Here is an 11,888-nt window from a genome sequence, read left to right as displayed (position 1 = left end):
GCAATGACAAGCATTCATTATATCTTGAGGATAATCGACGGGGGCCGTGTGACTGAATGACAATGCCGCAGCAGAGAACCACTAACGGAACAAAGGTGCCGCACCAAACTTTTAGTTTCAAACTCATTTTCTCAGGTTGATTGGGTTTCGCAATGTGGACGAACACTTACAAGCACGTATCTTCAAACATCGTGAAATACACAACTTGAAAAATGTACTTTGCCGTACTTGTTCCAACCCCACCTCAAACTCCCTTGTTTAGGCGCACTAGGAAAGCGGTGACGAAATGCTGACTAAAGACATTCCGCTACATATATACACATTTCTTCCTCTCCACTCTGTGTGACTGGCGAAGTGAACGTCCACTATTCATGCCGTCTTGAGGGGCGCAACAGCTGAGTGGCTGAAGCGTTGGAATTTCATTCTGAAGGTCCCGGGTTCGAATCTCGGTAACCGCGCCTGGTGGGTAAAAGGTGGAGATTTTTCCTATCTCCCAGGTCAACATATGTGCAGACCTGCTTGTGCCTGAACCCCCTTCGTGTGTGTACGCACGAAGAAGATCAAATACGCACGTTAGTGTTCGATGGGTTATGGAGACACGAAAATATCCAGCATGCATCAACCACTACAGAGTCACCAGCAAGTCGATGTTGGTCGTGTAACGAAAATGAATAAATTTATGGACAATATATATATTCAAGTGTACTGCATGGCAATTGTCTCCCAGACATAAACAGAGTGGGGAGAGAATGAAAGCGAATGGCACCTGAACTTGAATCGTGATGATTACATACGTGCGCAAGGCAGATCAGAATACGCAAGTTAAAAAAAACCTCAATTCATGTACAGCAGTCACAATAGTTATCAGGGAAATGACGCTGGTCGTTTATTTTATTTTAACTTTTTTATTTTTGTTTTATTTTTGTTTTTTACGAGACAGGGTGGAGAGAAAGCCGATGTTAGCTATTTCCTGTGAGAGTCAGTCGTCTGTTTAAAACAAAGCCATACTTTTGGGGATAAACCTTGCTTGCTTTGGCATCCACGCTAAAAAGCTTTCCAACTTGTTGCATTAGTTCTTAACTTTCTGATACACACTTTCAAAACTTTTGGGTCTGACTTTGATACCATGGGGTTTCAAGCTGGAAGCTTTTTGCCAAAGGGCAAAGGTGCAGCAACTGTCTATATAAAAAGACTGGATGTCTCCAGTCAGCGAAGATGTCTTTTTTCTTTTGACGTCTGTAACCAGGTGGGGCTGTTGAAAATAGTTGGGACAAAAGGTTCCTAACTTTTGAACGTCTGCAGTTTTTTTTTAATAATTTTTTTTTGTAACACACACACACACAACTGCCTATCTATGCTGCTGCTACCTCATCTTATCTGATCTCTTGAATAGTTACCCACTTTCGTCTGATTTTCATGGAAGTTCCCTGGTTCTTTTTAGCGAGAACCGCATGCTTGTCTCCATTTCCTTTTCTTCTAGGTCACCGAGAGGCTGAAATTTCGTCGTGGAAGTCGCTGTCTGACGAAAGGATTTTGAACATTATAAGATATATTTGGTTTTATTACACCCAATATTTGTTTTAAATCATCTATGTTTACTTTGAACATGTTTCATGTCATATATCTGCCATTACGTAATCGAACTGACCCATTTATAAACTCTGCCTAAAGTTGTCTGAACAAAGGCAGTGCGCCTTGTTGTGATCACTACCCATTCCGCAACGAGGGAAAAAATTCTTAACAATTGCCTATTTTGTTTCCAACTGACCTCCGATTGATTTTAGAACGTTTTTTGTATGATGAAATGAAAAGTAGCATTAAAAACACTGATTTTTAAGCTCCTCTCCTAAGGTTTAACTAAACTTGCGGTGGAAAGCACTACAAGCACGACACAAGCCACATCAGCAAAACAACTGATGACAGACAAAACGTACACAAGATTGAACTAAACCACTGAACTCTCACCTGCTGTAAGGTGGAAACTTGCGATGGACTCCTGCTATACTCAGACAAGAAAATTAATCCACATTGTAGTTATAGGGCAGTGACGACGGAATGGAAAATATGACTAAAAATTCTCCGTTCTCTCCATTCCACCCAAAAGAGCGGCCAACAAAACAGTTCTCTTTCAACACAGTTACAGCGACAACTGGCGAAGGATCTCGAGAATCAGCTGCTCTCGCTGAGTGCCGATTTTGCAACACGAAAGCCTTGTTGACAGGTTCTCACAATACACGTAGTGTTCAGAACAAGCACGTGCAGCACGAGTCACCGGGGGTGCATGTGCGAGTGACGTTTTCCTGTGACGTGTTTTGAAGGAGATGGGTGTGAGTGAGTGTTGAGGTAGGTTGGAAGGGGGTGGGAGGAAGTGGAAGTTTCTGTTCACTTTCTGTCAGGTTCACAGAACACATCACTCATTTGTCTCCCACCACACACACACAGACACACACGGAGAGAGAGAGAGAGAGAGAGAGAGAGAGAGATGCTTACAACTTAAAACCAAAGCACTGCTATGCAATTTACACACTTATTCCTTGCAATTGAATGTGCCACAAGACTCATTTCTTCTCAATTACGATGGACAGCAAAACACAAACGACCATCAGAACAAATATATATTGGAACAGCAATAATCATCAATACTGTCAACAAAAATATCGACTAATATGTCACATTTTTTTGCTTTGAAACGCATAAAAAAAAACCCCCAAACAACTTAACCACCCTCATCCATATCAACTCACCCACTTCCTTTCCTCGTATGTACGATTGAAGGAGAGAAAAATACTGAAAGTGACTATTTTAGAAATCTCTCTTGCGTACGCCACCCACATTAATGTATGAAGAACCAACAAAACAACAACTACAAAAGCACCACTCAAAAGTCTTAAGACACAATCTGTCCCGTGCATTTAATTCTAGAACGTCCTGAAACGAATCATGATTCAAATGAAATTCACAGACAGGAGAATGCCTGAAAACAATGAACAATATGTTTCACAAGCGTCACAACAAAAATTAATGCAGCCTGTACCACGTTCCTTCTTGAATTTTTCTTCTCTCCAGAAATCAACCAAGCTCAAAATTAGATAAAACAAACATGGGGCCGATTGTACGTCTTCAAACCAGAACGTTCCCAAAAGACTGCCACGTTAGGACGTTCTGAACACAGCCGCAAGTCTGAAGCCATGTTTCTCATTATGTTTTATCACTCTGTTGTTTCGGGCCCTGACGCTTCCCTTGTCTCTGGCTGCTGATAAAAGTGGCAAACCAACCAACAGGCGTGGAAAATAGATCAGCCGAGTGCAACAGTGTGGAAAATCACTCTGAACTCTGGAACCACTGCAGTGCCGATCCTGAACTAAATGTAACAGAGAAGAAGGAGGAGGAGGAGGAGGAGGAGGAGAAGAAGAAGAAGAAGGAAGAGGAGGAGAAGGAGGAGGAGGAGAAGAAAGAAGAGGAGGAGGAGAAGGAGAAGGGATGGTGATGAAGATAAAAAAAAAAGAGGATAGTGAAGATGAAGAAAATGGAGGAGGAAGAGGAGAGAGAGAGAGAGAGAGAGACAGACAGACAGACAGACAGACAGATACAGGGAGAGGCAGACAAGGAAAATGATAATAATAAAAAAAGAAAACAAGAAATCACCCACAGATTTTTTTTTTGGCAGTATATTGGAAATGCACATTTAAACACAATAATAATAATAATAATAATAATAATAATAATAAAAGGAACACACTGACATCAAAAACACAAAGTTGTAGGTAAAATCGAGCAGATGAATACATAGATATATATAAGTAAATGAATAAATAAGTAAATAAATAAATAAATAAATACATGAGTAAATAAACAGTAAAAAACAACAACAAAAAAACAAACAAACAAAAAAAAAAAAAAACCGAAAAAAAGAAGAAAAACTAAATAAACAAAATCAAAAATGAATAAGTAAATACACGCATAAGCAAACAAATAATTCAAATAGATACATGAAAATATGTCACAAACAAACAAGACACAAAACCGCTCCGGCAAAATCTCCTACCCACAAAACACTCCGAAAACTCTGTGCTTCCCCTTCTCTTCCATACACACGCAGTATGGCTTTACATACATTCCACACAGTTCAATGACTGATCACGTGCAATGACTGTCATCATCTTCTATACACACGTAGTATGGCTTTACATACATTCCACACAGTTCAATGACTGATCACGTGCAATGACTGTCATCATGCGGCATCATGAATCACAACTGATCAATATTTCTCCCGTTTCGATCATGTGCTTCGGCGAGATCAGCATATTTAAGCTGCTGGTCGACTCTCAACCCCACTTACGGTGTTTCTTTGGACTAGTTCCCCACTCACATCACAAGCAAGACCTGTTTAAGTTTAATTAATCGGCGCTAGTATTTTGCAAACAATAATAATATTATCATTTTCCGGGATTTTACATATAATCATATTTTTAAGGATCATTCGTCCTAGAGTTTTTGACGAATCAACTGGTTATTTTATCTGTGGTTCAATTCTGTCAGGTCAGGGGCATAGCCTTTGCTACTGGTACCAAGTAATCCAGTACTACCTGCCGCATGTGAAGTCTCCCAACGACAGACCAGGCGGAGGAGGAAACCTTTCCCAACGGCTGTGAAGGCGGAAGAGGATGACCAAAGGGCATGGGGAGCTCTTATCCTTGGCTTGAAGTCCCCATAGGAGACGGAGCTCCGAAGAAAAAACCTGCACCTGCCGAGGCCGTCCTACACGTGGCAGTATCTACACCTGTGGGACTGTGAGCGTCGGTAGGCGAGAGAGTGGGGAAAGGACTGCACAACTCCTCCTCACTAAAAAAAAGTCACCTGTGCTGGTCAGGCAACCAGGCTAATGTCGGAACGACGAGCTAGCCCTTCAACACCCAGCTTTCCCAAGCCCTGCGGCGATGGAGAAGTGGTAACGGGGACAGGCAGAGGATGCTGCTGGCAGTTCCTAGTCACGAATCTGCACGCAGGCAGCTGTGTGGTGATGGTCGTCCGCTGTAGACTGGGGCAGATGCGGCGCCCGTATCCTCCCATAGTGTCAGAGCAGCCCTTTTTAGGGACAGCACTGCTCTCCCCACATGGGGAAGGGGAGATAAAAGGATCCCCAAACAAAGCCTGCCTCACCTAGTACCTAGTAGGAAACCGCACCTACTTGGACATCCAACAATAGCTTGGTCGAAAACAATAGAAGAAAAGAACCAGGAGTCATGCCCTGACTCTGGGTGCCTGGAATGTTCGCACCCTCTTAGACAGAGACGACAGACCAGAAAGACGCACAGCGCTCATTGCTAGAATGCTTGATCGCTACCAGGTGGACATAACAGCCCTGAGCGAAACCAGGTTTGCGGGTGAAACCCAGATGGAGGAAGTTGGAGGGGCCAACACCTTCTACTGCATTGGGAAGCCAGATGGTACCCCAAGAACCTCAGGCGTGGGCTTTGCCATACGAACCAAACTTGCACGACAGCTTGACAGCCTTCCACGTGGGATAAACGACAGGCTGATGACCCTGCGTCTGAAGCTGTCCAAGGATCGCTTCGCCACAGTCATCAGCTGCTATGTCCCGACGATGACCAACCCTGATGACATCAAAGAAGCTTTCTACGAGGAGCTCAGCTGCACCACTTCAGCGGTACACAGAAAGGACAGGCTGATCATCCTGGGGGATATCAATGCCCGCGTCGGCGTGGACTTCTCCTCGTGGCCAAAAGTCCTAGGACAGCATGGTACTGGCAAGTGTAACTCCAACGGACTGCTTTTGCCCTCGCTCTGCGCGCAGCATGGACTGACCATCACCAACACCCTCTTCCAACAAGCGGACAAGTACAATAACACATGGATGCACCCCCGCTTCAAGCAATGGCACATGCAGGACTATGTGATTGTCCGGCAGAGGGACAGAGGTGATGTTTCCACTACACGCTGCATGAGAGGAGCAGTCTGTTGGTCGGACCATCGCCTGGTACGCAGCAAGATGAACATCAGACTTGAATGTAAGCTCCAATCAGCCAGGCAGAAACCCCATAGAAAGCTGAACATCCACCGCCTCCCTATCACCAAGGACGTGCTGCAGCAGCAAATCCAAGTAGCTCTCCAAGAAATTCCTGCATCGACTGATGTAGAAGAGGTATGGAGCACCTTTAGAGAGGCTGTATACACAGTAGCAGCTGACACACTTGGCTTTGTACAGAGGAGCCACAAAGACTGGTTTGACGAGAACAATTCTGGAATCTCCAAGCTCCTGAACACACTGCATATACGGCATCAGGATCACATTTCCGATAAAGACTGCCAGAGGAAGGAGAACCAGTTCTTGCAAACCAAGCAACTCGTACAGAAGAGGCTGCGTGAGATGAAGAACACCTGGTGGGAGAGAAAGTCCGAAAAGCTTCAGTCCGCTGCTGGTCAGGCATCTGCTTGGCAGATGTGGTGTAGCGTATATGGTTTTGTCCGAACTCAGTGACGCCTCCTTGAGCTACTGAAACTGAAACTGCTCATGACATGAAGACCTTCCATGATGGTCTCCGAGCCGAGAGTCACAGGATCAACCCCTGTCCGAGCCTTGGACCAGACCACCCCCCTGACAGACAAGAAAGACATCCTTGCCCACTGGGCAGAGCACTTCAACACCCTCCTCAACAGGGACTCGTCCGTATCTGACGAGGCAATTGCAGCCCTCCCACAGCTACCAGTCAATGACTCGCTAGCTGCCCCTCCCACCAAGGTCGAGACCCAGAAGGCCCTGAAGCTGACAACGTCAGGAAAAGCACCAGGAGCGGATGGAATCCAGGCTGACATCTACAAGTATGGAGGCGAGGTGCTGACAAACAAGCTGACCGCCCTGTTCCAGTCTATCTGGGAGAGAGGGGAGGTCCCCCAGGATTTCAAGGATGCTTCAGTTGTCCACATTTACAAACGGAAGGGAGATAAAACAACCTGCGATAACCACCGTGGAACCTCTCTCCTCTGCATCGCCAGCAAGATCTTCGCCCGCATCATACTGAACAGACTGGTTGACCATGTCTCCAATACAGTCATCCCTGAAGCACAGTGCGGCTTCCGCTCAGGCAGGGGAACATGTGACATGGTGTTTGCCGTACGCCAGATGCAAGAGAAGTGCCGTGAGCAGAACAAGGAGCACCCTATGCAGCTATGGAGCCCTTGATGCAGAAGTGACGTTGCACATCGCCAAGGCCAGCTCCGCCTTTGGCAGACTCAACAACAGGCTGTGGAACAACAAAGGCATCATGATCAGCACCAAAATCAAAACCTACAGAGCTGTTGTGCTGACCACCTTGTTGTACTGCTGTGAAACATGGACGACGTATCGCCGTCACATTCAACTTGAGCAGTTTCACCAGAGATGCCTACGAAAGATCCTCGGCACAAAGTGGCAAGACTGGGTCTCCAACCTCCAGGTCCTAGAGAGGAGTGGCCTGCCCAGCATCGAAAGCCTGCTGATCCAGTGCCAGCTACGCTGGACAGGACACGTTATCCGCATGACAGACAGCAGGATCCCGAAGATGCTTTTGTATGGCCAGCTGAAGGAAGGCCACCGTGAACTTGGAAGACCCTGCAAGTGCTTCAAGGACACCTTGAAGACAAACCTCAAAGCCTGTGACATAGAAATCGCTTCCTGGGAAACTGATGCCCTTGACTGCTCTCGCTGGAGGATGCTGTGCTCTAGTGGCGTAAAGACGTTTGAAAACAAGAGAACGCTGGCCATTAAGGAGAAGCGTGAGCGAAAGAAGCAGGTCTCAACTTCTGGAGACGTTTTCCCTTGCAACACCTGTGGGAAGTGCTGCGCATCCAGAATCAGCCGCTTCTCCGATATGAGGACACACACCGACAGATAAGCCTGTCTGCCTGCTCATCTGTCGGATCGACGGGAGACTCCATCATCATCAGGTTCAATTCTGAGCAAATTTTTTTTTTGTGAGGTTCAAAATTTGAGCAAATACCGACGCCGCTTTCAGTGGTCTTTATTACATTTTTGGGGGGTTTGTTTTTGTAGATACTAATGAACACTTTTCACTCAATTTTGTGAAAACTACGCTAAAAAGTCAAGCATTCCCCCCCGCCCCCCTAAACATCCGGTGTTGTAAACTATGAGATCACACACCAGTGTAATTCGCTCCCGGATCACTCTTGTCTGAGTTACTTTTTTTCCATATCATGTTAAATAAAATCAGCATCACATTATGACTTGGAAAAATATCCCAAACGAAGTCTTCGTCAACGACGACTTAAAAAAAACCCAACCCCCCCAAAAAAAAAACACAAACCGAATGAAATATTTCCCCCACAGCAACTCAAAAATGACGTTCTAATGGTGCTTTTGCGACTGAAACTACGTCAATTTTTTGTGACGTCAGCAAAGTGACAACACAGGCGATACCGTCACTGAAGAATTTTCGTGGAGTGTCACACGGAAGAGTAGAATGTATGGTTAGTTTGACACTGCACGGTTTTCCAGCGAAGAAGAAGGGAGAAAAAAAAGTTAAAAAGGTTACAGGTCCAAAAACCTTTTAAAGGGCCATGCGGGAATTGAATTCATACCTACAGGGTTCGGCAAAGGAAGACGGGGCCCGATCCTCTCCTTCTTTCCTCCGTTTCAACCTTATTACCCAACCGAAAGCAGGTAGAATATATATTTGTTTTTTTTCTTTCTTTTTTGTCACAACAGATTTCTCTGTGTGAAATTCGGGCTGCTCTCCCAAAGGAGAGCGCGTGGCTACACTGAGAGCGCCACCCATTTCTTTTATTTTATTTTATTTTTTACCGGGAAGTAAAAATGCCTTTCTCCAAAGACACAGCACCGTGTAGAGACGGGCCGGGGCGGGTCTGAACCCCTGATCACTGGTGAACACTGCCTGGATCGTAAGTCTATAACCGATTCATCCACGGCAGCCCAAGCTCCCCCACTCTCCCCGAAGTGAAGAAAAGTTTAGCTGGAAAGTCATCATAGTGCCTCATGGTGGTATGGATGGGGGTCTCACCTTGCCATTCCACATGTAGAAGCGTCAACACTTTTTTTTTGTTTTTTGAAACATACAATGAATGATATTGATAGCAAATCACTTTCTTCTCGCCGCAGCATGTTTTTTTTTTTTTTTTTTTTTTTTTGTTGTTGTTGTGTGTGTGTTCAGTAAATTGTCCGACGACCACTGTCTTAATTGCTGCGGGAACACAGAAACACTTAAAAAAAGAAAAAAAAAAGAAAAAAAAAAAAAAATCAGTGATGGTAAATTCACATGACATCAATGGATGACAGTTTGATAACGGTGAAAGTTCTCTTGGCATTTCTGATGACGACATGCACACACATACACACACAGACACGCGCGCGCGCGCGAAAACACACACACACACACGCGCGCGCGCGTAAACACACACACACACACACACACACACACACACGCATAAACACCCATACTCCACCCACCCACCCCACACACACACATATGACCACTCTGTTTCAGTGTGCGCCAGACACTTTAAAAAAAAAAAAAAAAAAAAAAAAGGTCACCACAGCAATTGTAAACACGAAAGCGTTTGACAGAATATCACGCGCCTGTCTTTTGAAAATATGTACTTCCACTCGCACACTCATTCACCCACACACTCGCCAACACACTCACTCACCCACACACTCACTCACTCACCCACACACTCACTCAATCACCCACTCACCAACACACTCGGGTGTAGAGCAAACTGGGAATACATCCGTTTCATGAGACAACCCTCATTTATAAACAGGTGTTCGCAATTGTCCATTCCTGATGGACAAAGAACAACAACACCAAAAAAATCTCCAAATTGTAATACGAGAGTATGTGATCCAAACAATTAGCATCAGGTAAAGCCTACCCCGGGTGGATCTTTAACACCGACATAGAAAAAAAAAAGACAAAAAAAAAAAAAGACGAAAAAGCGAAAGAATAAACCATTTCCTCCACTTTATAAGAAAGTCCTGCTTACTTAACAGCAAAATATCCCCGTATCATCAAAACACACAAACACACACACACACACACACACACACACACACACACACACACTGTTAATCAATGGCAAATCATCGGTTTACACGAGTGACGTTTCAAATCCGCGACGCTTGTTGCGCACGAAGACACGCGTCTCCGCCAGGAGACGTGTGTCGGCGCCGACGCGACCGGGCTGCGGGCTGCACTGTCCGCCTCGCCGCCCGCCGCCCCCCGCCGCCGCGCCGCATCCCGGATCCTCCGCGTCACTCACGCTCCGTCACATGAGCGAGGTCTCAAACTCCTTGCGCCACTGCTTGGACACCTGATAGATGTTGTAGCAGCCGCAGCAGAAGAGGTACTTGAGGGTCTTGCGGAAGTACGGGGAGATGATGCAGTAGAGGATGAAGTTGACGGAGAAGTTGAGGCTCTGCATGAAGTTCATGACGGCCTCCACACTCATGTAGGTGTAGCTGTTGTTGCTGTTGGTCAGCAGCGCCACGTGGATCACGATCTCCGAGGGCGCCACGAAGATGAGGAACATGAGGACGATGACCACCAGCGTGATGGTCAGCACGTGGCTCGAGTTCTCGTGGCCGCTGTGGTGCTCCTGCTTGAACTTCTGCCGCATCTTGTAGGAGCGGTAGATCTTGCGGCACAGGCACACGTTGAAGTAGACGAGCAGCAGGAGGGGGATCACGTTGTTGACCACGGCCCACAGGATGCGGTACACAGTGTCCAGCTGGGAAGACCCCCACAGAAACACCTGGTTGGGCCTGAACGCCACGGACCCCATCTGCTGACCACCGCCGCCACCACCACCACCACCCGGGGTAGTGGTGGGGGGAACCTCTGTCGTCCCTCCTTCTCCCCCCACCGGTACGACAGAATCCACGCTGCTCCAGAACACACCACCACCACTACTACCACTACCACCACCACTACCACCGCCACTTACTCCAGTCCAGTTCACAGCAGATCGTGTTTTGTAAAGCTCACTGAAATTTCTCGCCGCGGTCATGACGGCGCTGAAGTTCTTGGCCAAAACATCCACAGGGGAACCACCGGTGACGCGAGCACCCTCCAGAAGACGTCCACCTCCGTGACGATCCCGAGAGGACCCCCCACCCCAGCCTCCACCGTGAGCCGCCTCCGTGGTGGCCGTGGTGACAACGGTGGTGACCCCCTCCTCGCCCCCTAGCAGCTGCGGGCAGATCTCCTGCACCTCGTAGCGCCAGAGGACCGGCACGTTGAAGATGAAGGAGAGGATGTAGGTGAGGACGATGACGATCTTGATGCGGCGCGTGGTCAGGTAGAGGTCTTGCCGCAGCGGGTGGCAGATGGCCAGGTAGCGCTCCAGGGACATGGCCACCGTCAGCCAGGTGGACATCATGATGAACACGTTGATGATGGCCGTGCTGTACACCCGGTACGTCAGCAGCACACCTGGAGGGTGGAGGTTGGTGACGGAGATGGTGGTGACGGTGATGGTGGTCCGTCATCACACAGACATTCAAGGAAATGGGGTTGGGTGAGAGAAGGTTAGTCTGCATCAGTTAAATTTTCACACACATAATAATCATTAAAATGATGATGATAACAGTAATAGTAGCAGCAGCAGCAGCAGTAGTAGTAACAACAACAGCAATAATGATAACAATAATGATAATAATAATGATAATAATAATGATGATGACGATGGAGATAGTGATGATGATGATGATGATGGTGAGTATTTATAACTAGCTCTACCTCCTTAGCACAGGTAATAATACAAATGATACTAATCATCATAATCATCGTTGTAGTCGTAGTCATCTTCATCATCATCATCCACATAATAATGATAATGTTGATAATAAT

At 46.5% G+C, this 11,888-nt stretch overlaps 1 protein-coding gene across 1 annotated transcript in view; it reads right to left on the bottom strand.

Annotated features, from left to right (window-relative positions):
• Positions 1–10,305: 10,305 nt before the first annotated feature.
• The window catches only part of LOC143285626 (FMRFamide receptor-like), a 2,923-nt gene continuing 1,340 nt past the window's right edge, over positions 10,306–11,888 (bottom strand). Inside the window, exons 2-3 of the mRNA XM_076593024.1 lie at positions 11,200–11,471; positions 10,306–10,824 (exon numbers count right to left, since the gene is read on the bottom strand). Of these exons, the coding sequence (XP_076449139.1) occupies positions 10,306–10,824; positions 11,200–11,471 (791 nt within the window). The remainder of the gene's footprint in view (positions 10,825–11,199; positions 11,472–11,888) is intronic.

The sequence above is a fragment of the Babylonia areolata genome, chromosome 9 (assembly GCF_041734735.1).
Source record: "Babylonia areolata isolate BAREFJ2019XMU chromosome 9, ASM4173473v1, whole genome shotgun sequence".
NCBI lineage: Eukaryota > Metazoa > Mollusca > Gastropoda > Neogastropoda > Buccinidae > Babylonia > Babylonia areolata.
The sequence above is the reverse complement of the archived record's forward strand: the minus strand, read 5'-3'. Positions and strand labels throughout refer to the sequence as shown.